Source organism: Mus caroli, unplaced genomic scaffold (assembly GCF_978045245.1).
Source record: "Mus caroli unplaced genomic scaffold, Mus_caroli_1 scaffold_10, whole genome shotgun sequence".
Classification (NCBI taxonomy): domain Eukaryota; kingdom Metazoa; phylum Chordata; class Mammalia; order Rodentia; family Muridae; genus Mus; species Mus caroli.
The window spans coordinates 62930956-62954501 of NW_028227265.1; the positions used below are offsets into that span (position 1 = coordinate 62930956).

The 23546-nt window shown below is 40.9% G+C and overlaps 1 protein-coding gene across 1 annotated transcript in view; it reads right to left on the reverse strand.

The window, feature by feature from the left end:
* Naf1 (nuclear assembly factor 1 ribonucleoprotein) overlaps positions 1-17089 on the reverse strand; it is a 28879-nt gene extending 11790 nt beyond the window's left edge. The window contains exons 1-2 of the mRNA XM_021170337.3: positions 16401-17089; positions 12733-12892 (exon numbers count right to left, since the gene is read on the reverse strand). Of these exons, the coding sequence (XP_021025996.2) occupies positions 12733-12892; positions 16401-16948 (708 nt within the window). The 5' untranslated portion in view covers positions 16949-17089. The remainder of the gene's footprint in view (positions 1-12732; positions 12893-16400) is intronic.
* Between the last annotated feature and the right edge of the window lie 6457 nt (positions 17090-23546).

Consider the following 23546-nt stretch of genomic DNA (forward strand, 5'->3'; position numbering starts at 1 on the left):
AGACTTAAACACTACGAATCACATTTGACGAGAGCTGACCTCTGTAAAGAAAAGCTGTATTAAGGAATACAGAGATTTCATCTGAAGAGTTCTACTAAGAACTACCTACCATTCCTCCACAGCAGGAGGTTCTCTTCTTTGAGCTGTTTTGTTAATCTAGCTAATTAATGTGACTTTAATTATAGTAGAATCAACATCAGCAAACTCTCCTGGCACTGTGTGAAGCGTGAAAGTCTGACAGTGACACCTATCAATCAAATACAGATTTCTTGGAAACAGATGTGGCCTGTAAAAGCTGAAAAGATGTTACCTCCTACCTTCTCTTTCCAGGTTAAAAAATAAGTTTCTTAACACCTACAGATTTCTTTTTTGACCCAACTGTAAACCATACCTCAGTTGCTATAGAAACTAAATACTGAAATAGATGAAGTTAAAGCAAAATCTAAGTATAAAACTGACGTTAGCTTTCCTATTAAGTAAACAGAACTTTCTACTCTTGACCCTTGACTAAATGGGTCCCTTTCTGAAGGAGACCTGAAAGTGCAAAGCCTCTGTCAATACCCTTAGTGGTTATTGGTAGGATAATGTGTGGAGAAATGTTGAGAAAGATGAGAAAAATCTAAATAATACAAAGTATAATGCAAACGATCTTGGGTAGTCATTTTTCCCTGGGGGAACATACATTTTTAAAATAATTATTTATTCATGTCTCAAATATACTTCCTTCTGGGATATACTTTTTTTTAAATCAAAGATTACTTACAAGGGTTTCAGCCAACAGTGCAGCAATTTGCCTCAGCAGAGTTAAAACATGCCTAGTGTTAAAGGAAATAATTTTGTTTGAACTGTCAAATTTCTACTGACCACATTTAGGGAGAGAACAACCACCTGCCATTTTTGAAATGTATTATTTTATGTGTATGTTTTTGTTACAAGTATGTGGGGACACCAAGTGTATGCTTGGTCCCCAAGAAGCCCCGAAGAGGGTATGGAATCCCTGGACCTTGTGTTCATCAAGTGCGTGATGGGAACTGAACCTCTTAAGGGCTGAGCAATCTGTCCAGCCCCCACTTACACTTTAACACAACAAAGACAGAAGATCCTCCTGCTTTGAAAGTGTTAGTATGGTTATCAGACATCAAAAAGACTTTCAGATTAAGTTCTAATTATAAAATATATGTTCATGTTAAAAGAACAAAAACACCCTCTAGTAGTATAGGATACAAAGTAAAGAACAAACTCTCTGACCTCACCCTTGCCACACCAGTTAGTCACTAGCCTGTGTTCCCTTCAAATACATTCACTAGGCAGATACAAGCTTTACCTACCTGACACTTTTCACTCTATATCCTTGCTGCACACTACCTATCTCCTTTACAGCCTGCATAGTTTACTAGAACAAAGCATAAATATTGATCCAATCATACTTTATACCTACTATATGGTCTTGTAGAGCTGTGCCATAATCTAACATAGTAATCATGAAATATATTTATCTACTCGCTAAAAATCTTTTGACATACATGGTTTTACATCACTTCGTGTGGCTCTTGTTGTAAGCAGACCTCCTATATTATCCTACATTATATCAATTCACACTTCCTACATCATGCCCCTGAGAAGTAAACCTAAAATCTCTGCCAGTTGATATAGAATAAGATAGTATACCTTGTTTTTAAACATTTTTGCTTTAAACTTGACTGATAAGCAGGACTACATATTTCTTGATGATCTGTATGGGTTTATGAACCACAAATGTAATTTATTCAGTTTTCTTCTGGAGGATTTATCTTTTGCTGACTTTTCTAAGAACTATGGACTTTTAAGGCTATTTTCCTTGTTTCATATATGCAGCAAATATGCTCCCCTTGACCCTTGTGTTGTCTGGCACACATCTGACACTTCTGAGTTGCTCAAAAACCCACCAGCATTGTTGTCAGGTCTCTAGTTGTAGGATTGCTAAAACTGTTTATTTGGTCCATTCATTATGCTATTCTTGTATAAAAGTAGAGCAAAAATTGGCTTTATCTTTACCTAAAATACTAGTAGGCAATTCCCACAGATTATAATCTTCCAGATGGACTTGAACAGCAGACTTTAACATATTCAATATATTTATCCTTGCACATTTCTACCAAAATCTCAGTTTGGTTCCACTGACCTGTGACACTGTCAGTATATTAACAACTATGGTGCTCGTCTACTCAGGAAGAGCTAACTCCCTACCGACCTCATCAATATTTTCCCCAGTGGCATTATTTTCTATTTGTTCTTACATGTTTATTTTACCAGATAAACTTCAGAATTGTCTTATTAGTAATGTTAGTATCGACTGAGATCACAGTATAGTAATTTTGATACCTACATTAGCACTTGGGCTTGTTATAAGCTACTCTACTAATTACTCGATAACATAAATTCCTAGTATTTGGCCCCCACACCCCTTCTTAACCCCACCCCCACAAACTCAGTTCTCTCCCCTTCCTCTATGCTCTTTTGAGGCAGGGTCTCATTACATAGATCTGGTTGTGTGGGAACTCACTATGCAGACCAGGTTGGCCTCAAACTCAGAAATCTGCCTACGTCTGCTTCCCAAGTGTGTGTGTGCCACTCTGCCCAACTTTGATTCTTCACAGGAATGTAACTGGCACACTCTCTGCGGTATTAGTGTTTTATGTTTTCAGATTCTTACCTGATGATTCGACACTTCTCCTCCTTCAAATCACACTAACATTCTATTCATTTTTTCCACAACCCTAATGAGAAAATAAACCCAGTAACTAGGACCTAGTCACCGGAGCACTCAGAACGATGACTAGCACATTCATTATATACTTATTAAATAAACTGATCCATGTTACCCCTCCAAACTAAGCAAAGATCTCAGAAGTCAATGTTCACTTTAGTCAGAGGAAAAATCAGAAAATGAAAATATAATTTAATATATAACCCTCAAGAAAGGAAAAACACCTGAACCCAACCACCTCAAAATAAAATAAAAGCTTCCTAAGAAAACTTACTGCCAAGAATGATGCATAGACACATCTAGCCACAGCTGCAAGCATTACCACAATTAGGTTAACACTGGCTTCCCTGGTAGCACAACAAATGCCCTGGTCAGACAATACGTAAATCTCCTCAGGGCATATTATCCACTATTAAAGGAAACAGAAGTCAATCGTTTTCCTTTTTTGTAGGTGGTAAAGGGGTATATATGTGACAAGAAATAGGAACACACAAACAGCAATAGGGGAAAAAGAGCTGTAATACATACTGATGGGCATTTTGATTCTGATTTACAGAATGGAAGAGATCTCTAAATTATCTAATGAAAAGATAATGAGAGAGAAATGGGAAAGACCCTAACCATCAAGTAATGAACAAAATCCAGGATGCTGAGAAAACAAGGTACTTCTCTGCAGATTAGAAATGTAAATGAGCTGGGATAGCCCTACACAAACTGTAAACAACCCCTTTCACTTTTACAAATCCATATAGAAAGAAACTAACTACACTGATTAAGTTTAAATGTAACTCATTAAATTAAATTTAGAAAAGAGCCAGTCTCAAGTCAGACCATCCTTAAACATTCTCATCACTGCACATAAACCCTCTGCATAACCTCACTGTACAGTCTCCAAAGAAACAGAGACCACCACAGATATATACACTTATCTACTTCCGGCATGGGACAGAGTAAAAATTTTAAAATTATATAACCATATTACTGAAACACCTTAATGCTAACCTAAATACTCTACTTGGAAAATGAAGATCTATAACTAATCTATACTTTGGTTCCGAAAATTAAAATGAAATTAAAAACTTGTTTTAAATGTACATTACCTACAACTAAACACAAATACTTATGCTGTCATTTACCTTAAAAAAAGTATCATAAAATGTCCTCTACCTTAAAATCTAAGAATAAAAAATATTCCTAGACGGTCCATATTTCTATATTTGATAACAGTATGTAAGGATTGAAATTGTCGGTCCAAAGGCTAACTGAACATCAAATACACCAGGCACCTCTGGTAAAGGAATGACTAAAATTTAATATACTAAATAAATTCAAATCATTGGTTTTCTACACACTCCACAGCTAAGTCAAAGGTCTTCCTGAGGCAAATGTGACCAAAAAAGAAAACCCTTAAGAAAACGTGCATTCGGCAGATTCTTCATCATGACAAAATAATCTATTATTCAAAACCTAAATATAATAATAAACTTAGCCCAGATTCTAATGTGCCTAGGCACTCTGCTACTAATCTTATCAGTTCTGAATTTGTTCTTTCCCACTTAACAAGTTCTCAGGAAACTCTTTCCATTAGTAATGCAGAAAGCTGAGCACAATCTCTTAGCACAAATGTCTAACAACACAATTTACAACATGCTGAGGAATCACCATCAGAAAGGCAGTGTAATGAGTATAGAAGCTACACACAGATTAAAAACAAAGTTACTGTGATTTTTTGATAAATTACTTCTAAGCCAGACATAAAATCACAAGACGCAGGAATGAAGTGATGGTGCCTCCCCTTAATACTAGCACTCAGGAGGCAGACACAAGTGGCTCTCTTATGAGTCCTAGCCCAGCATGATCTACATTGAGAGAGACAGGCTGGCCAGAGCTAAACTGCCCATAGCAAAGCAATCCAACCAAACAAAAAGACCCTAACAGTACTTCTGAGAGAGTCATGAAACATTTGTTGTGAGAATGTTGTATTCTGACTCTGTAAACATCTGGGAGGTATACAAGGTTTTCTGTCCAACAAAATACTCAAGTGAGTAACTCACAACTTTCAAAATGCATCCTACTAAAAACAAAACTTGCAGAACAAAAATGTAAGGAGCTACTGTGGCACAAGTAGGCCCCTTAGGAAACGATGTCCACCCACTACAATGACTTGGATTTCTCTAGCTCTTTTGTGAAGATTTACTACAGAAAAACAAAAAGAAAAACAAGTCAATTTGATATCTAAGGTAAAATTATCTAAAGAATCTTACATGTGTTTTTACTCACAAAATTGGAGTAAGAGTAGCAAAGTGCTCTGAGAAAAAAGAAGTAGAACTCCCTTCTGGTACTAGTTTGAGCAGAACTGAGAAAAGTGGGGAATGGAATAAATTATCTGGCCACTTTTCTCTTATTACTGGAGAATGCATGCCAATTACCTTAAACTATTAGGTGAGCCTTCACTGTTCAGATATGCTTGGAAAGTAGGATCTAATCTCTGGAGTACTGAGAGCCATGACTCAATTTTTATTTTTCCTATTATCTGGTAAAACATATTAAAAAAAAAAAAGAATGGATTAGATCTGTACAATTTGTGGCATCTATGACCATATTTAATATTTCATTAATAATTTTTCAACTTCTCCAGGAGAAGCTTCACAGATTTCTATTGAACTCAGCCATCTGTGTATTGATTGCATAAATAATACCCTTATTAATTACTGTTATATATCGAAAAGTTTCAGGCCAGCCATTAAATAGTTACACCTAAAAATGGCAATGATTCTTTGAAATGTATTTTTTTTTCTTTTCCAATGATTATCTTTTCATTCTATTTTTCTCTAAAATGACTGTCAACAAAATCAAAGTTCAAAAGTGGGCACCTTTAATCTCAGGGAGAAGCAGATCTGAGAGTTCAAGGCCAGAGGCCAGTCAGAGCTACATAATGAGCCGCTGCCTCAGAAGCAGACAGCAAACAAACAAAAACAAAAAACAAAAACACAAAAACTCTGCGTAAGATTCAAAACTCAACTATAAAATTGAATTAAAATTATACTTCAGTATGAAAAAAAATCTTTTTTTTCCACATGGAAGAGGTTTTATTGGAAGGAGAGACAAAGTAGTGGCAGAGAGAGAAGAAGGGGAGAAAGACTGAGGAAGGGGTGTTCGCCTTATTTATATGGAAAATGATGTAACATGTAAAGGTGGGAGGAGAGCCAAGTGAATGCTGGGAAGATGGTACCTATGAAAAAAAATTTAAAACAAACTCTAAGCATTATGTCTTGTTACCTGAGACTGTACATTTCATTTAAGATCTTACATAAAACTAAGAGAAAAGGTACTATGACTGCCTAACATCATATGTCTAAATGTTTAAAGGTGTTTTGTTGTTGTTGTTGTTGTTGTTGTTGTTGTTTTTTAATCAGTTTAGAACTACCAACATCAGCTGTGTGGATGAGAAAGGAACAAATGGTCATTCTGTGAGTTCCTAGTGAGTGAGACTACAACTGCAATGGGGTAGAATCACCCTGTCTTGGGTAGTCTGTTCAGCCCTGACACCTGACACAGCAAGGCAAGTTGCCTTCTCTTTCTATATAGGCCTACTGCTTACCACACAGCACCCCTCTGAAACTGTCACTAATTCTGTTACTCTTTCAACTTACATGTATCCTCACACTTTAGCTAGACAAACATGTCAGGTAAAGTAAGAACATGGAATGGTTCCATATAATTATATTCATATGCATGTACATACACTGGAAATGAAAGGATACTGTAGTACATAAAAACCTTCATTGGACGCTTAGCAAATCATTCATTTTACTGCCTTAAATAACTACGTATAGTGCTAGAACCCAGACCCTGTGGGTGTTGAAGCAGGTGCTTTATCACAGCTACATCTCCAGCATGCTGCATATGGGCTTTATGGAATCACCTGTACAGTGAAAAACATATTCTTCCTTTAAAAAAATTCTGACTACTGCATAACATCAAATACTAATGAAATATCATCTTCCTCTGAGTCTATAAGACACTGCTAAATATCAGGCACTGTGACAAGTTTCATTAGTATCCAGGCTAGATTGTAGTAAATTCCAAATCTACCCAGAATTGTAAACTTAAAGAAGCTTTTCCCTATATTTAGGACAAAATGATAAGTCAGGCTCTGGAAAACACATGTTAACTTAATAATGATTAGTGTAGACCACAGTACAATTTCACAGGAGTTGAGACATCAGGCAGGTGTGAAATAGTTCTAACCACCTGAAGTAGCCCAGGTATTTCTTTCCTTCATGTGAAGATGTTTTAGACATGGCTACATGATGATCTAGCAAAATTGGGTGAATATATGTCCTCAACCTAAATACAAAGTACATTTCTAAATAAATAAATAAATAAATAAATAAATAAATGAAGGCAATCTTGGTGAGAAAGTTGAATTTCTCATCAACAGCTGACCAGCATTTGACATTTTCTGGTCATGCTGCACCATATGCATGAACATACATGATCATCCCTACTGAATACTGCACATAAGCATTGAAGTCACAATTTCCAGATAAAAAAATAAGCAACCAGGTATAAAATGTATTTCTAGTTCATACCTTGAAACATTGGCATCCCTATTGTTTTTATTAATTTACATTTTCAATTACATTTGATTGATTTGAATGAAGACTTAAGAGCAGAAGTTTCTGGAAAAAATTTTCAAAAAGAATCTTAATTTTCTATTTCAGTGACACACAATCAATGCTGTGGGGCTTAACCTGACTCTAAGGCTGTCTCCTCCCCCAGCCTTCAGCAGGCTGGCTCAGACCTGGCTTGCCACAGTTGCTAGCCCACCTAGGGTGGAGTATTTCCACCTAGGTAAAGTCTATTGTCCTGCCACAATTGCGGTTTCCAAGAGGTGAGAGGCTGAACCTGTTCTCCTGACACTGTCCTGATAAAGCAGGGATCCTGACAAAGCAAAGAGATGGTGTGGTGGGGGATGGGTAACCCCCCTTTATAAGCTCAGACTTATAAGTAAACATTAGGCCTTGATCAGAAACTTATCTTGGTCTTGTTATTTCTCTTGCCACCTTTCCCATCCAAACCCCATCTTTCCTTTCAGGAACCCAGGAACCCACTCCACAGCTGCTCGCAGCTACATAAGGCTACAATGCATATGCTGGTTATTAACATTTGTGCAGGTTCTGCAGCAACCTCTCCATATTCTAAGGTTTTCGCTGAAGAAATGCAATGAGTTAAATCACACATCAGAGCCTGTAATTATGACATCAATAACAGGGCCAATTAGGGTTCCTTTTTCAGTTCCTCTATGGTTAACATTAAGGATGCTCAACCTATAGCCAGATAACTGAGTTCTAGTTTTCAAACAATAGGAAAAAGACTTAAGGAGGCAGAGGCAGCATTCTTGCTTGAAAGCAGTCTGAAGGGAAGAGGATGTTCTGCAAATGTGAAGAGATCACTCTTCAAAGATGAACACTTTAAAAGCAAATAGGACATAAAATTGCACTAAACTGGGCATGTCCATGATCCAGACATTCCCAACACCCAAAACTGAAAGCTGTCATTAACTGTTTAGAGCATTTAGCAAAAACAACTAATTTTTTTCTCAATTTCATTAGATATGAAATTAATCAACTGCTTATATCAAGCTCTCCATACTAAGACATGCTAACACTGCCTAAGAGTTCACAGCCTACAGCACATAGTTATAGCAAAGAGGGAACACTTACCAGAAGAATAGATTGCTACTTATTAAACAAAAACAAAACCTAATATTTTGGCCCAAAATAAAAGAAACAAAACATTAGCCAATTAACAAGAAAATGCCACATTTAGAGCCAGGGATAGAGGCACCCATAAAGTTATGACTAACGTTCAATCTAAAGGTGAGCACAGGAAGGCAGTATGGAAAGACAGAATCACATGCCTTCCATTGAAGATAAAAGAATATCCAAGAGGCACAGAAACAATGGCCTAAATAGCTGCCTTAGGCTATTCCCGTGGCTTTCCAACTCAAGTTTACAATAAATCTTTCTGTTCTCTTTGGTAAGTCAAGTCTCACAACACTGATTCCATCGTTAGTTTAGCATCACAATCACTTCCAAGTACTTACATCTACCAGTTAACACTGACACTCCAAGATCTCACTATCCCTTACTTGTCAGAAAACTATCCCAATAACCCAATACCCACTCTCCTCCACATATACACAAAGTAGCCTGTTGCTACTTTGTGAGTTCTTTTTTCTTCTACCCTTCATTGCTTTTCTTCCACCCTTTCAACCCCCTAATACTAGATAAGATGGAAAAAAGAGAGGAAAAGGTAAAAGATCCCTGAATGAAATCAGGGGTCAGAAAGGAGGCCATGTTATATTTAGGCTATTTCCTGGTGATTAGGGGCCTCGAGTTCCTTGGGGCAAGTTTGATCTTCACTGTCAGGATGTCTGGTTTCTTCTTGTTTCTTCTTAACACACAACAATGAATAACCCAGTCCACCTCTAGAGGCTTTAGCATTTATATACCTTCTGTACCTGGCAAAATCATGCCCCTTCCCCTGCCCACCCCAACTCCCAGCCAGAGCACAAGGCAAATCCCAATCACCTGCTGTGGAGCATCTTTAACAGCACCATATCCCACACCTGGGATTAAAATGAAAACACATTATTATAATATTTCTGTGTTTTTTTTTTAAGAAACCAAAACTCCAAAACTGTCACTACACACATTCACACTCCCCTCCTGCCAAGTGGCTCACAGGCACTCCCACTATCACTAGCCCACACACCTCTCAAGTTTTCACTTTCCCACATTCTCACCTCCTACAGACTTGCCCACACAAACCATGAGGCTCATGTCCAAGCAAACTCAATATGCATTCCACTGACTCCATTATTCGTTCAAGGCTGTGCAACCAGGTGTACATAGCTGTTTTAATCCCTCATAAAAAATGCATATTGGTGGACAAACTGCCACCCTTACAGAAGAACACAGAGGCAGGCAGAGCAGGAAAAATGCTGAGGTCCTAACATCCTTGGAATTCAGCTACTCATTTTCTCTAATTTTTTTTTCCCCCTCAAGATACTCTCCTGTTTTGAACTTTTTAATCCTTTCAGAGTCATTAATAGATCCTTACAGAGTTAAGAGACTTAAGGCAAACCAGAAAATTATAATGTCTCTTTCCACTACCTCTAGCAACAAAGCAGCAAGCAGTATTTTTTCCTTCTTAATGCTATTCATGTAAATATATGTTAATATCCAACAAAAAATTCCATTCATTTTAAAATTAAAAACTTGCTGGATATGATGTGAGTGTACTTTTAATCTGAGAACTCAGTAAGCAGAGACGACAGGCAGATCTCTATGAGTTCGAGGCCAGCCTGGTCTACATGATAAATTCCAGGACAGTCAAGAGTGTAGAGAAACCCTGCCTCAAAAACCTAAATAAATAGGGGCAGTAAATAAGGACTGAAGAGATGGTTAAGAGCACTGGGTGCTCTTCCAGAGGTCCTGAATTCAATTCCCAGCACGGACATGGCAGCTCACAACTGTCTGTAACTCCAGTTCAAGGGCTTCTGATTCCCCCAAACAGATATACATGCACCAATGAATATAAAGCATAAGTAAATTATGTACTAAAAACACCAAACTAACTAAAAACTGTAAGTGCCTCTCTTAGGGTTTCATTGCTGAGACGGGGCAACACGACCAAGACAACTCTTATAAAAGAAAACATTAATTTAGGCTGGCTTACACAGGTGCAGAGGTTTACTTGATCATGATCATGGCACAAAGCATGACAGTGTGAGTTGAGAATTTTACATCTTGATCCAAAGGCAGACAGGAGGAGCCTGTTTTCTGCATTGGGTGTTGTTTGAGCTTATGGGGGGAGGGGGGGCTCAAAGACACCCTCCAAAGTGACACACTTCCTCCAACAAGGCCACACCTGCTCCAACAAGTCCATATCCCTAATAGTGCACTCCCTATGGGCCAAGTATTCAAACGCATGACTCTATGGGGGCCATTCCTAATCAAACTACCACAGTGCCTCTTACATCTTTTTTTAAAAATCTCTTAGAAATGTCACAAAAAGGAACACACTGGTCACTGTTCTAAGTTTTAAAGGACAACAATGTACTCGTAAGGGAAAAAAATTCACAGGACTCCTAGCAATTAAATTTGTCTTTGCTCTATTTAGTATCTTTCCATTAGATAAAAAGTAGGGACATGTTGGTTTTGTTTCAATCAAGTACCTGGCAAATGTTACAGGCATGTTACAATTTCTTAAAAGAACCAAGAAAGAAAAGGCACCTATTCACATTCATCCTGTAATCACTACTACCATTGACCTTGAACCTACCATTAGGATCATCAGGGTCAACTACTTCATGGTACCAGGGAGATACCAAAATCAGTTATAAACTCAGTCCTCAAATAACAAAGCCTGTGTGGCCAAAGACCCGGCCGGTCTCATTTCTCATGAATGTCTACAGTATTCTATTTAGAAACCTCCACCACACACACACAGAGTAAGATTTTGTGTTAATTCAAAGGACTCCCAATGTTAAAAATTCAGACTCAATAAGGCAAATCAAACCATATAGATAAATCTCCCTACTTGCTGGTTTAATAATCTTGCGAACTTCTGAAAGGACATCAGAATACAGATAAAACAGACACCAAGTTTCCTTGTACTTTCAGAAAATACTTGATTATGAGCTTTTGTTTGCCAGAACCCATCATGAACTACTAACAAATAAACCATGGCACACTAATCCAAAAGCCTACACTGTCGAGCCTACATAAAACAAAAAACTTTACTATGAATAAGTAATATTGGTAGAATCCTGCCAAGAAATACACAGCCTTCAGATTTCATTTTAAACTAGTCACCAATTTAGTCTTTTACACTCATTATAGGTACTGATTACCAAACTTTTAAGAAGCATTGATAATAACTCATGTACACAGACTAGACCAAATACAAGCAATTTAGCCTGGAATCTAATATTTGAGACAATCCTTTGGAACTACAGATTTACACACTGTAAGATAAAATAATCCCACAGAAAGTTATGCCAATCATCTCAATGAGGTGCCAATATTACTTGTTTTCCAACTGTGAGTTTTAAAATAATGAATATAAGGTTTCAAGTGACTAGGTAACCTAAAAAGCGTACAACACAATTAATAAACATAGTGAATTTTGCATTCCAGTTCTCTAAATGGAATGAATTTCAAAGGTTTCAATTACTTTTGAAGAAACTTTCTAACTTGTGGACCAAGAGCAGCAACAACAAAAAAAAAGGAATGCCACGAACTCCAAAAGGAACTGTCTTAGTCAGGGTTTCCGCTGCTTCCATGACAAAACGCAAGTCAGAGAGAAAGGGTTACACTTCCCATCACCATTCATCACTGAAGGAAATCGGGACAGGAACTCACACAGGGCAGGAACCTGGAGGCAGGAGTTGAAACAGAAGCTAGGGATGGGGTGCTGCTTACTAGCTTGCTTTCCTTGACTGGCTCTGCCTACTTTCTTATAGAGCGCAGAATCACACACCCAAGGATTACACCACCCACAATCGACTGGCTCTTCCCCAACTGACCATTAATTGAAAAAAATGCCTTATAGCTGGATCTCAAGGAGGAGTTTCCTCAACTAAGACTCCTTCCTCTCTGATGATTCTAGCTTGTGTCAAGTTGACAGAAAAGGACACAAAACAATATGACACAAAAGCCAGTACAGTATTTTCCACACTGTTTTGGTAGTGCTAGAGAATGAACACTGAGCTTTAGGTTTTTCATGCATGCTAGTGGTCCAAAACTGACTGTCCTTCATCCAGCCTAGAAGGTATTCTAAAGATTTGAAAACAAGTAAGCCACCAAAGTGAAGCCCATGCTTCAAGAGTTAAGTATCAAGTGTCAGGGTTAGAAGCAGCCCATCAGAGGCACATGCACTACATTTTCGGAACAATCAATGTAACTACTTACATTAAGAAGCAATTCATCTTTTGTTTTAAGAGGAAAGTTCTTATTTTCTTTCTCAATCTGGACATCCTCATCTCCATCTGACAACACAGGAAGTGATCCACAGGATGAAGATGAAGTGGACGACGAAGAGGAGGAGCTGGAGCTATCTGAATCTGTTTCACTATAGAGGAAAAGTTGAAAACTTGGTCAAGTACTATCACGATTAAAATAAAACCTTGTTTCAAGCAGGAAACTAACATTTCAAACTGACTTTGTTGGTGGGATATTAGTTTGCTGTTTTTCGAGACAAGGTTTCTCCTTGGACCCTGGCTGTCCTGGAACTCCCTCTGTACACCAGGCTGGCCTCCAACTCAGACTGATTTGCCTGCCTCTACCCCCTAAGTGCTAGAATTAAAGATGTACATCACAGTACCCAGATCATTTTGTTTATTTTTAAATCCTTGACTTAAAACAAGAACAGAACTCATTTGGATGAAAGGTCACGAGAAAGTCAAGAGTAACACTGGGAGGAAGAATAATTGTGGGGAGAGGCCATTTTTGACATTGGCTATATAACTACTAAAGTTATACAAAACCTAAGCCCTTTCTGGGCTAACAGTACCTTGTTATAAATCTCTACAAATAACAATCAAGCATGTGACAATCAGTAACTAATGGTAACTCTAGGCCAAGTACCTGTCTGATTCACTTATGAATGAGACTACTTAATGAGTTTCTTCTCACCTTGGAAGGCTTCAAAGTTGCCATGGTGACCACTCAACTCTGAAAACTTCTTTGGCTTGACTCAACTGCCTCCTTACTTCAGCCCATTCTATGTGCTATTTGTAAGTGTTTTACCCATAGTCACATTCATGCCAGTGATCTCAAACTTCATCCACATACAAATAAATGCCTCCGTTTTCAGTCCTGACATTACTGTTCTAGAGTTTTAAGACCTAGGCATATACCAATCAAGGCTGTATGAACTATACATACCTCATATTTCCATCAAGCTAAGAGCAAGGAGGGAAAATTATTCTTCTTATTGAATGGGTTTCTTTCCTGGAACATCTTTTTTATTTCACTACTCAGTCTTCCTCCAGTCATGGTGAGACCCTGGGATCATTTTAAAAACTTCTTACTTGGTCAATCAGAAAGTCCAGTCTCCTAACCTATTCCACTTCCTCACCATTCCCACCTTTTCTGTAATAGCTGTATCAATACCAAGCACAGCCTCTCTCCTAACTTCTCTCCACCCCACTACAGTTACTTTAGCATTCTTGTGACCATTCATCCAAGTGAGCTCCCCGTCTTGTTTTAAAGGAAAAACTTACAACTGATGTAAATTGACATAAATATGACAAGAGATAAGAATAATCTTATAAGACAGTACTTATGATTGTGGTACTAGAGCTGTTTTCAAATAAAAGAATGTTCACTTTGAGCCGACTCTGGTGGTACATGGCTGAAACCTTGGCTCTCCCAGAAGAGGAGAATCAGAAACTCAAGGTCGTCCTTGGCTACATACCAAGTCTGAAGCCAGCCACCTTTAGCCACCTGAGACCCTGGAGAGAGAATGCTCTCTATTTGCCTATTTGCTTTCTAGAGATGGAGAATGAAAGTGTGAACTTGGATGGGTGAGGAAGATATGGGAGGAGAAAAGGGAGTTGAATCATGATCAGAATATGCTATATGACAAAAAAAAAATTTCAATTATAACAGATACAAGTTTTAAATGTTTCAATAACATTCAACTAGGAAAATACTGAGACAGTAGCTATATGGGTTTGTACTTAAAACTAAGAAAATATTCAGAGAAAAATGTTAATTCTCCTCCAAAATATCTATATTGTGGACAAGATAAAAAAGACACATGCTCCTTTGTATGTCAGCCTTAGACTGCCTCAAAATCAGGTTTCTGGCAAGTTTGAGGACCTTGCTCCTCCCACTACATGCATGAAGCCTAATTCTAGCTCGGAGTGCACGGAACTTTCTAAACTCCTGGTATGTTCACTATTATGCAATGATACTGTCATTTGCCTCAAGTACTTCAGCCTAGAAGACATGTATGCCATGTCACCCCTACCTACCAAATCATTCTCCTTCCTGATTCTCCAGTGCACTTTTCAAATTGCTACTGGAGGCTGCCCACAACTTCTTAAAAACTACTAGTTTGGGCTACCACTGTGTAACTATTTCCTCCCAACTGAAGCCCTGGCTCCTAGAGGGAGAAGGGCCTAGAAGACTCAAGAAACTAGTGAAACTCACAAGGCCCTAACCTGAAGTTCTAAAAGCAGTAAACTGCTGGCCAGACTGCTGGTAGAGCTGCCCCCACGGCAAGGGGCTCCATCGATACTGCTTTTCCGTCACCCGGGCTACGTGGGCTTGCCCATGATACAGCTACCTTTGAGTCACCCGTGCTCTTGAATAGAAGCACAATATGTGCATTGCCATGGAGCTAGGCTTGGGTGCACAAACTGAAATGAAGAGATGTCTGTTCATGTCTCCCCAGAAAAAGTCACAGAGCGATTATCAAACACTTGAAATGAATGGTTCTATTAACAAAACATTCTCTACCTAACACACAGGCAAAAAGCAGTACCTTTTCCCATTTCTTCAAGTATCTAGCATCCTCTGCCACACGGGTCAGAAGTCAATTCCCAACACTACTAGTCAGGACACTACTATATCCCATGCTTCCTTTCCAACTCTGGCTCCTGAATCTGTTCCCCAATAGTGCAGGCTCTGCTTACAAGATGACTACCATCTTAAGAACTGCCAAGAAACCAAGCTGGTCATAATTGGCTTAGCTCCCTCCACCAATCTCTTCACACCTTCTCCCTTTTGTAGAAACCATTCTCCCTTGCCTCTCTTAGTGGTTTCCTAAAAGTGTCCCATCTCCCGAAACCCCCTCACCCCATGCTTACTCAAATATTTGTAGTTTGATAACCTTCTATGTTCTGGGCCTTCTTCCACAAATGAACCACACACAGAGGAAATGTCTGTGTAAAGCACAGAACCCCAAATACCAAGAAAATGGTTTGCAAATTTCATAGAACCCAGCTCCCTACGAAGAGTCTACAGAATACCATTAACTGTCAAGAAGCAACTTGTAGAGAACGGTAGTGGATAGTTGTACAACCCTACACTTGGGAGGGTGGAGACAGGAGGACCGAGGTGTTCATCGTCAGCCTCCCAGGCTACAGACCCGCCTGGGCTACACCAGATCCTCACTGGAACGGGGGAGAATGAATTTTGAAACTTAAAGTACTCCTGTTCCTGACCCTCAACTCCTGAGGTCTCAAAAAAGTAGTCTCGACGAAAAACGTAGCAATTCTGAACTGAAACAAGAGTCAGAATTTCTAACCCCAACGCACATGTTAAACTGAGTTCCTATGGTAACAGCAGAGTAATTTTACAAATAATCTACAAACGTCGAGGCTTCTACACTGCAAACATGTGACTAACTTCACGTGTAACTTTGCGGACTATCACTTTTGGAAAGGAAGCCGGAACTCCTAGAAGTAGCTGGGGCCGTAGGGAGCACTCCGGCGAGTCCGGGGTCCCAGCTCTCAGAGAGCACGTGGCACGGAGATCGGCTGCGCCGCCCTGCAGAGCACGCCCGCGCGCCCCGCTCCCCAGGCCCCGTGTCCCCGGCCCGGGCAGTCCCGGGCTCTCGTGCACTCGACCTGTCCGAATCCGAGTCCGATGAGTCTGAGGCCTGCAGCACTGGCGGCGGCTCCGTGGCTTTCGGGCCGGTGACCCAGGCCCCGCCCGGCGGCGGTGGTCTTCCGCCGGCATCCGAGCTCGGGGCTGGCGGCGGTGGTCTTCCGCCGACATCCAAGCTCGGGGCTAACGGTGGCGGTGGTCTTCCGCCCGCATCCCAGTTCGGGGCTGGCGGCGGCGGTGGTCTTCCGTCCGCATCCGAGTTCGGGGCTGGCGGCGGCGGTGGTCTTCCGCCGGGATCCGAGTTCGGGGCTAGCGGCGGCGGTGGTCTTCCGCCGGGATCCGAGTTCGGGGCTAGCGGCGGCGGTGGTCTTCCGCCGGGATCCGAGTTCGGGGCTAGCGGCGGCGGTGGTCTTCCGCCGGGATCCGAGCTCGGGGCTGGCGGCGGCGGCTGCACCCCCGGAGGCGGGGCCTCCCGGCGCTCCTCAGGTGGCGGCGATGCAGCCGACCCCTGGCCGGAGCCACCGAACTTGAGCGTCTGCAGCTGAGCGGCGGCCTCCACCACCTCCATGGCGTCGCCCGGGCCGCAGAGCAGCGCGAGGGTCTCCTCAGAAGCCGAACTAGCCAACGCGGCCGCGCTGAAGCCCGCGCGTTTCTCAGGTAACCGCACGCGGACCGACCTGAGGACACGCCCCCAGCATCATTCACGGGACTTCCGGGAGGGCCGTGACGTCATGAACGAGACGCCGGTTCCCAGGGGCTGAAGGATTCCAACTATGGAGGAAACTTGGCTTCCGCGCGGTCCTAAGTCCGCCGAGTTCACTGCTTCTGGTGAACTGTGCTGCTCACTAAAGCGAGGGTTTCCAGGCGTGATGGGAATGAAGAAAGGACTATAGCACTAGTTTCTGTACTTGAGAATCTTGAGTCAGAACGTCTTCAAATGACACTTTTAGTAATTTATCTTGAAAGTTAAATGAAAATAAAAACACATTTACATTCTCACCGTGAAAGAAAAAAACAATACTTTTCTTTCTCCGGTATATTGAAAAGACAAGAGTTGTAAAGGATTTTACTGATAATGTTATGGCAGTGCTATATCATAGTTGATGCTGCTTCATAGGAAGTGTGGGGTGATCTAAAATGTAGCATTTTAATCTGGAGATCTTTTAGTCAGATTGTAAGACACTCAAGCACCAAGTTCTTAAGACTTGGGGCGTGGTCGCCAGGTGTTGGTACACGCCTTTATTCCCAGCACTCAGGAGGCAGAGGTAGGTGGATCTCTGCGATTTTGATGCCAGCCTGGTCTACTGAGGTAGTTCCAGGACAGCCAAGACTACAGAAGAAGATTTAGGAAAAGATCAAACTTTTCTGGTTTTCTGGGTCTTCAATTTGATGCATCAATGCCTCACCTAATAATATTGCAACATCTTAGTAGGCATACATATTCATGAAGGACTATGTAAAATTATATATGTTATTTACTGACAATTGATTGTAGGAGCTCCCTGGAAGACTCTCAGTTAAAGTAAAAGAAGAAGCAAGCCAGGCATCCCTACACATTACAATGTTTACAATCAATCAAGTATGAGTTTTAAAAGCATGAGTTTTAAAAGGTAAATCCTCGGCAGAGAATTGAAGTATAGAATAGACTATTCAAAAGCACAACAATGGAAAGTTAAAATTGGTGGGCTGTGTCCTGGAAACCCTTCCAGATGAAATAGAAATTCAGGACGGCAGGTACTAAGGCAAAATTTCCGAAGTAAATACTCATATCCTAAAACCCCACTTCTATCATTTTTTCTTGAAATATGCAACCGGGTGTAACTAAATCTTAGTTATCTGTAGAATACAGACAAAAATACTATCTCATTTAGTTTATAGAACATTAAATAAGATGGTATAGAGAAGCAAGACTTGTCTAGCATGCATTCATTGTAGAGAAACCCCTGCAAAGTGAACCAAAGCATGGATTTATGAATATGTATCATTGATAATGACTGATATGTAGAGATACACAGCTGAATTTTAGAAGAGACAACATGTTATTTAGAATATTTCTGTGGGCAGCAAAATGTCATAATTTTTTCAGAAATTAGATAATTGCAGTCTAAACTAGGGGTTAAGTCAATGAGGTAGAATAAATGACAATTCAAAATCTTAAGACATTAACAAGGTACTAGAAAATGTGTGACCTAGGGAAGAACAAAGAAGTTGATGTTATCTATTGTACTGGCTGGTTTTGGGACACAAGCTGGAGTTATCTCAGAGAAAGGAGGAAATGCCTCCAGGGGATCCAGTTTTAAAACATTTTCTCAATTAGTGATAGAGTGGGGAGGGCACCTCGTGGGTGGTGCCATCCCTGGGCTGGTAGTAATCTTAGGTTCTATAAGAAAGCAAGCTGAGTAAGCCAGGGGAAGCAAGCCAGTAAGAAACATCCCTCCATGGCCTCTGCATCAGCTCCTGCTTCCTGACCTGCTTGAGTTCCAGTCCTGCTTCCTGACCTGCTTGACTTCCTTTAGTGATGAACAGCAGTATGGAAGTGTAAGCTGAATACATTCTTTCCTCCCCAACTTGCTTCCTGGTCATGATGTTTGTGCAGGAATAGAAACCCTGACTAAGACACCTGTAAAACTGGAGAAGTTGAAAAATGCTAATGACTGTTTAAAATTGACTCAGAAAAAAAAATCGTAGTCAATTGAAAATGCCAAAGGAAATTTAAAGATACAAGACAGGCAATCAATAAAAAGTTAGGATCAGAAGCAGAGCTCAAGGATAATTCCAGAACTCATCTGCTCATTCCAAAATTGTTTACTTAGCATTGTTTTGAGCTATGCACTGCTGTATAGCTTGTTTGTATAAGAAGACTAATGAATCACAATCCTCCTCAGAAGGAATTCATAGTTCAGTAAAAAAGATAAGTTGGAAAACAAGAGATATTTGTGTAGTAGAAGAAGGTACTTTAAAAGCACAGATTATGGCCTTTGGTTTGGTTTGGTTTGGTTTGGTTTGGTTTGGTTTGGTTTGGTTTGGTTTGGTTTGGTTTGGTTTTTCAAGACAATGTTTCTCTGTGTAGCCCTGACTATCCTGGAACTGTATGTATATCAGGCTGGCCTCAAACTCACAGAAATCTACCTGTTTCTGCCCCCTGAGATTAAAGATGTGCACCATCTCACCTGGCATTTTTGTTTGTTTGTTTTCATAGTGTGCATTTTTATGACAAAAATGCACAGATTTGGAAACCTGAGAATGGAGAAGACTCTGGGTAAGGTAAGAAACTGCAGTGAGCAGTCTGGGAAGTAACTATAATACTCTCAGTAGCCATAAACCTGGCTCAAGCACATTTCAAGGTCCTCGCTACAGACCTTTTAGCAGTGTGATACTGCTGGCCTCGGAGATTTCCAGAAAACAAGACTTCTTCCACACGGGTGCAACCTTTTTGAACCTTAAAACAAAGCTAACCCTTCTAAGGAAAGCTCCGACTTTTCTCTTTGAAGCCGAAATTTTGTAACTGCCCCGAATCAAATACAACAATAAGAGGGAAAAGGATCATCAAGCCCAAGGATGGTCTCCACACAGAGACTCAACTAACTGATAGCTACCATATCTGACTATATCTGTCCCATGGGCTGGGTCACCCATGTCCTTCCTTGCCGCTTTGGAGAGTGATGGCAGGACCTAATAGGTTACTGATGAACTCTACCACTGAGCCACACCCTAGCCTTACATTCTCTGTTTTATATCTTGTCGGACCAGAAGAAAACAGGTGCATTCCAGCCATGTCTAAGATCATCTTTAACAGAAAAGAAAACAAAGTGGAGAACTGTCCCCCAAGATAGATAGGGAGCCCCAAGACCACCCCTTACCCGACCAGCACTATAGCAGGCTTTTACATTAGGTTGAGTGAGCTAGGCCTTTAAAGAGATCCATGAATATGTTAATCTGAGAAAACAGGAAAACTGCACAAGGAAGAACTGAATAACAAGCAAACAAAAATAACCAACCTTAATGCCCAGCTTAGGTTTCAAGCTCCATTTGATCTTGATATGGATGCAATTAACTCTCTTATTTTTGTCTTCTGCTCTCTCCCCCTCTCTTGTGACCCATGGATTCTGGTTGAGAAGTCCTTCAGTCTAGCAGACTTATTCTCCATATCTGACCTTTTCCCTTTGCTGGTATAAGAGCAGGGACCATTTGCTCATTGTTCCCAGGTAACTGAAACACTCCAGAAGAGACCCTCTGCACTCAACCTTGGTACTCAAGCAGTAGTCACTGCCTAAATTATTGCTCATTTTTCTCTGTTCAATATCTTCAAGTTATACCTATGAAATTAGGTACTAGTTACTGTATTTATTATCCCTTATTGTTTCTTTTTCTCCTGAAAAATTAAGTCTCATGGACCTAAGAACTTTATCTATTATAGATATTTCTTTCTTGTCCAGATTATAAACAAATATTTTTTGTTTTGTTTTGTTTTGTTTTTCGAGACAGGTATAGCCCTGGCTGTCCTTGAACTCACTTTGTAGGCCAGGCTGGCCTCGAACTCAGAAATCTGCCTGCCTCCGCCTCCGCCTCCGCCTCCGCCTCCGCCTCCACCTCCCGAGTGCTGGGATTAAAGGCATGCGCCACCACGCCCGGCAAAAATAGTTTTTCTTTCCTTCCCTTCCCTTCCCTTCCCTTCCCTTCCCTTCCCTTCCCTTCCCTTCCCTTCCCTTCCCTTCCCTTCCCCTTCCCCTTCCCCTTCCCCTTCCCCCTTCCCTTCCCCTTCCCCCTTCCCTTCCCTTCCCCTTCCCCTTCCCCCTTCCCTTCCCCTTCCCCCTTCCCTTCCCCTTCCCTTCCCCTTCCCCCTTCCCTTCCCCTTCCCCCTTCCCCTTCCCCCTTCCCCTTCCCCCTTCCCTTCCCCTTCCCCCTTCCCTTCTCCCTTCCCCCTTCCCTTCCCTTCCCCCTTCCCCCTTCCCTTCCCTTCCCCTTCCCCCTTCCCTTCCCTTCCCCTTCCCCCTTCCCTTCTCCCTTCCCCCTTCCCTTCCCCTTCCCCCTTCCCTTCCCCTTCCCCTTCCCCCTTCCCTTCCCCTTCCCTTTCCCCTTCCCCCTTCCCCCTCCCCTCCCCCTTCCCCTTCCCCTTCCCTTCTCTCTTTTCTTTTCTTTTTTCTTTTCTTTTCTTTTCTTTTCTTTTTTTTTTTGGTTTTTCGAGACAGGGTTTCTCTGTGTAGTCCTGGCTGTCCTGGAAATCACTCTGTAGACCAGGCTGGCCTCGAACTCAGAAATCTGCCTGCCTCTGCCTCCCAAGTGCTAGGATTAAAGGCATGCGCCACCACACCCCTAAAACAAATATTATGAAGACTTTTTGAAACATCTATTTTGCATGTGTGTGTGTGAGTGTGCCTGCGCGCGCGTGCATGGGCAGGTACATATAGGGGCCAGAGGAAAACTTAAAAGAGCCAGTTCTCATTGTCTTCCTCCATGTGGATTCTAGGAATTGAACTCAGCTCATTGGGTTTAACAGCAAGGGAATTACCCCACTGTGCCATTTATCAGCCCCTGAAGAGGTATTTAAATAGAAGAATGAAAGAAAAACAAAAAAATATAGAACTTATATTTTATTTTTTATATTTTAGATAGCACTGAAGGTGACACTGTAGTTGTTCATTCTCTGTATATTACTTCAGTGATATCTAAGAAAGCCACTGTTGCTGGTAAAAATCTCTTCTTTCTGAGATGGGGACAGCCTGAGTTTTAAGATAATAATAGCTGTACCTGTGCCTGACTTTGAAATAGGTCACTCTTTCACAATTGGTTCTTTTTCTAAGTGCTTGAATGTTTCAAAATGTCCTGAATTTACCTCCAGTACTTCCAGAACCTTCCTGCCTACTGCATTATTCCTAATAGCTGCTAAACTTAGCCTGAAGTGTTTAGCCCAAGGCTAACTCTTAACTTTTTTGTCATCTGAATATCTGACAGAATCACCAATAAAATTTCATGAGGAGAATTTGCCTTGAGTTGAATTAATTCCAAATTAAAGGCCAAATCTTCAGAACGATACATTATTTCATATGTGAAAATAAAATTTAGGAAAACAATTTAACAAATTACAATATTCTGTACACTGTTAAGACTGAGAAGTTATATTGCAAAGAAGAGAAAGGAGAACTAATCCTACCCAGTCCTTAAGGCTGCTTTGCTGCTCTGTGCTGTCTCTCCCTGTTCAAATGTAAAGAAGGTTGACACTTCTCACAGCGCACAGGGCACAATCTCTGGCCTTGCCCCAGACCGTCTGCATCACAATCCACATTTTAATTGAGAGTGGGGGCTCCTGCCTATAATCCCAGCATTCACTTGGGGAACTGAAGCAGGAGCACCTTAGGGAGTTTAAGGTTATTTAAGGCTTGTAGCCTTAGTGAGACCCTATTTCAAAAACAAAAACCAGGGCTAGAAAAATAGTTCCGTCACTGATGTGCTTGCTTATACAGTCATGAAGGGCTGAGTGCCATCCCTGGAACCTGCTGAAAAAAGAAAACAAATTAACCTATATATAAAAGAAAGAATGGAAGGAAGGAAGGAAGGAAGGAAGGAAGGAAGGAAGGAAGGAAGGAAGGAAGGAAGGAAGGAAGGAAAAAGAGAAAGAAAAAAGAAATGTCAGACAGACACATATTGGGGCTGTCTTAGCTCAGGTTTTATTGCTGTCAAGAGACACCATGACCATGGTAACTCTTTTTTTTTTTTTTTTTTTTTTGGTTTTTCGAGACAGGGTTTCTCTGTATAGCTCTGGCTGTCCTGGAACTCACTTTGTAGACCAGGCTGGCCTCGAACTCAGAAATCCACCTGCCTCTGCCTCCCAAGTGCTGGGATTAAAGGCGTGCGCCACCACCGCCCGGCTCCATGGTAACTCTTATAAAGCAAAGCTGTAGTATAAATACTGTAATAAATCCGGTCGTGGGATTACTACCCGCCTCTATGGTTTATGTTCCCAAACGAAGGACACACATAGCCTTTATATTTTAATATTCCTTAAGCAGCACAGTGGCTGGGCAACTGCCTACCTTGCATGGTGTTAGAATCCACCTCCCACCAATAACTCCAAGTTACTTACTTACTAATTTCTATGTTCCATCTTAGCTCTTCTTAAATCCAGTTAGTCAGCCCTCTAGGCCACATTTTCTTGGCCCAGAGCCCAG